This window comes from Pollicipes pollicipes, unplaced genomic scaffold (genome assembly GCF_011947565.3).
Source record: "Pollicipes pollicipes isolate AB1234 unplaced genomic scaffold, Ppol_2.1 Scaffold_4740;HRSCAF=5597_pilon_pilon_pilon, whole genome shotgun sequence".
In the NCBI taxonomy this organism is placed as follows: Eukaryota; Metazoa; Arthropoda; class Thecostraca; order Pollicipedomorpha; family Pollicipedidae; genus Pollicipes; species Pollicipes pollicipes.
In genome coordinates this window covers 34,510,028-34,512,830 of record NW_023596545.1, presented here as the reverse complement: position 1 = coordinate 34,512,830, position 2,803 = coordinate 34,510,028, and the positions used below count along the sequence as shown (strand labels likewise).

At 56.0% G+C, this 2,803-nt stretch overlaps 1 protein-coding gene across 1 annotated transcript in view; it reads left to right on the top strand.

The window, feature by feature from the left end:
* The first annotated feature begins 209 nt into the window (after positions 1 to 209).
* Positions 210 to 2,803, top strand: part of LOC119098264 (protein MTSS 2-like) — a 22,800-nt gene continuing 20,206 nt past the window's right edge. The window contains exons 1-2 of the mRNA XM_037221186.1: positions 210 to 265; positions 1,131 to 1,257. Coding sequence (XP_037077081.1) covers positions 210 to 265; positions 1,131 to 1,257 — 183 coding nt within the window. The remainder of the gene's footprint in view (positions 266 to 1,130; positions 1,258 to 2,803) is intronic.

Here is a 2,803-nt window from a genome sequence, read left to right as displayed (position 1 = left end):
TGCCACTGCCTGAGCCGCTGCCGTCACCTCCCGGAGCCGGCCCGGCTGTTCATGGTCGGTGTTCGTCTGATTGCTGTCTGCGAACTCGACGGAGAAGAAGACGTGGCTGAGCCCCTGCTCCCAGAGGAAAGCGATGACCATGCATGTGCGCCCATTCGGCATTATCTGAGCTCGGGAATGTTCCCCGCGACGTGAGTAGCCCCACCATCATGCCTGACGTCAAGTCCACTCTTCGTGCCATCGGCAGCTGGGAGTACAGCATTGCGTAAGATCTTAGTAACGCCCGCTTTCGAAACCGCCCCTCGCTAAATAGCCTGAAGTACTGAGGTGCAGTCACTGCGTTCAGGAATGTCCAGCTCTTTATGCTTTGTGCCATGAGTCTCCCTTGTTCGAAGTCCGCTCTGGGAGAGCTCATGTGCCGCGCCTTAGGCCTTCACGCACTCCAAATGGCGCTAGCCCATCCCAGTCAGCACCAGCTCAAACAGCTGTTTTCTCATTTCTTCTTCGCCCTTGATCTTGAAGCCCACCTGGCAGCCCTGTATGATGGATTTGATGTCTGTGCATCTCTCAAGAAGCTCCCACGACCATTCGTAGAAAGTTTTACTTCTTGCCCCAACGCTGTCGATACCTTTCATGTCGCCGTGACCTGTAACCTATTCCTTCGCCGTCACGTCGTGACATTATGCACGCTTCTTGTTTCCTGTCTGACGAGCGTGCCTGCACGCTGGAGGCCGCTCTCCTCTCTGTGTGTGTTCGCTGGCGTGCCGATGACGGCCCCCGTTACCGCACAAGTGGACCATGCCCCAGGTTTTGTCGCTCTCTCCTCCAGTGACGTCCCACAAAAGCTGGCATCGTCCTGGAGGTCGGTCGGATCTAAAACAAAAACGAGAGCCCCATTGCTGAGGATGGTGTGGTTGAGTTGCGACATGAGTTGGAAGGTGCCAACCCTGGGGGGGGGGGGGGGGGGGAGGACTGTACCAGCTTTTACCATCGCTAGGTCGTGGCTGAACCTCTGCTTTCGAAGTACCGGCACATCCTCCCGAGAAATGTTTTGCTCTCGTGACCAGTTCACCCACTTCGCGCTCAACATCTCCGATCGCCAACTCGCTGCTCGTCAACGCGACTCCCAGGTCAATATCTCCGATCGCCAACTCGCTGCTCGTCAACGTGCCTCCCAGCTCAACATCTCCGATCGCCGACTCGCTGCTCGTCAACGTGCCTCCCAGCTCAACGTCTCCGATCGCCAACTCACTGGTCGTCAGCAGGCCCACCGGCTCAACATCTCCGATCGCCAACTCACTGGTCGTCAACATGCCTTCCAGCTCCAAAATCATCGGTATGATTTCGCATGCAATGCCCGGACTCCTGGACACTGCGCTCTGTTGAACTGTCCCATGATGATTTGATGTATCTCGCTGGTGATCAAGATACGTGATCTCACGTGCGTGACTGGTGTCTGGTCACCTGCGTTGACTAAAAGTGACGCTTTGCACCTAAGTTCACCGCCTCTTACCTGCGTCCCAAGTGGCACAAGCTCCGTTCGGGCGAATGTTACCGTTCGTCTGCTACATCCTCCGAACTCTCTGCCCACTCACTTCGGGCTCGGATGAGGCCTCCGATGAGCATGTCGACGCTTCTGTCGCACACACGGATCCGTCCGCTCATTTCCACATTCCTCACGAGATGTCAGGAACCGCTACTTTGCCCCCCCCCCCCCCTGGGGGGTCCACTTTCCCCTCGGTGTGCCCCCATCCACTGCCACGTCCCTATATTGTCTCGTACGTCCCGGCCGCCCACCGTGCCGTTCCGATGTTTTTCGTTCTGTTTTTTTTTTAATTATTAAAATCCTTTCGACCAGAAATGATCATTTCAGGGGTATGGGATGAAGGAAATGGCTTACGTGGGGCGGACCTGCATGTGCCTGGGGGCCAACCGCCGGGCTTTAACCCGCACTTGCGCACTGGGTATCCCGTCGAGGTCCTCCTTCCCACGGGGCTCCCGGCCCGCTCGTGGCCGACGCATGCAGCCTGTCCCGGACAAGCGGGGTGTCGCGAGGATGCAGGGCGAAGCGACACAGAGGATAAGAGCGACGGATGTGTGCCGTTTCGATGATTTCGCCGCTCACCTTCGTTAGGTATCTCCCAGTACGGTTCTGTCTGTCCACGCTCGCGATGCCGATGTTTGCTTTCGCGCGTTTTAGAATGCCGCTCCATACTGTACTCTGACGTTAACTATTTCGCTGACGTTCTGTAGTGTAGGAAACCTTGTCGCATTACGCAAAAAGGACAAAAATGCGATCACGCGAGTTCGGCGGGGAGTTTGCGTAGAATGTACTGCCACCTCGCGGCAGCTAAGTGCCTTAGTGTTTGATGGTGGCGCCGCGCGTAGATGGATAACGAGCGGTTGGTCTCGCCCCCTTCGTTGCGTTTTAACATACTTGTCACGCACGTCCTGATCGCGAACGACACAACTCAACTTTCTGAAAGACGCTTCCACGTTGGGAAGACTCATAGCCGCGAACCCGCGGCTTGATGTTCCTGAATGGGTAAATGAGATACTGGCCATTCATGTCTCGAGCGGGCACGCACCTAACCGGATGGAGGTTCGTTCTGATATGCGGCAACCTCCGCTGCAGCGTCGCAAGTGATCCGCATGTTCACATTGGGTAACTGTGCCTGCTCCTCCCCCCTCTCCCCCCACCCACTTGAGATCGATCGAGATGGAATGGGAAAAGGATAGTCAAGTTGGGTACTGGTAAGGGTGCATCAAGTGAGACGGTTACAAACATATAAGTAGGCATATT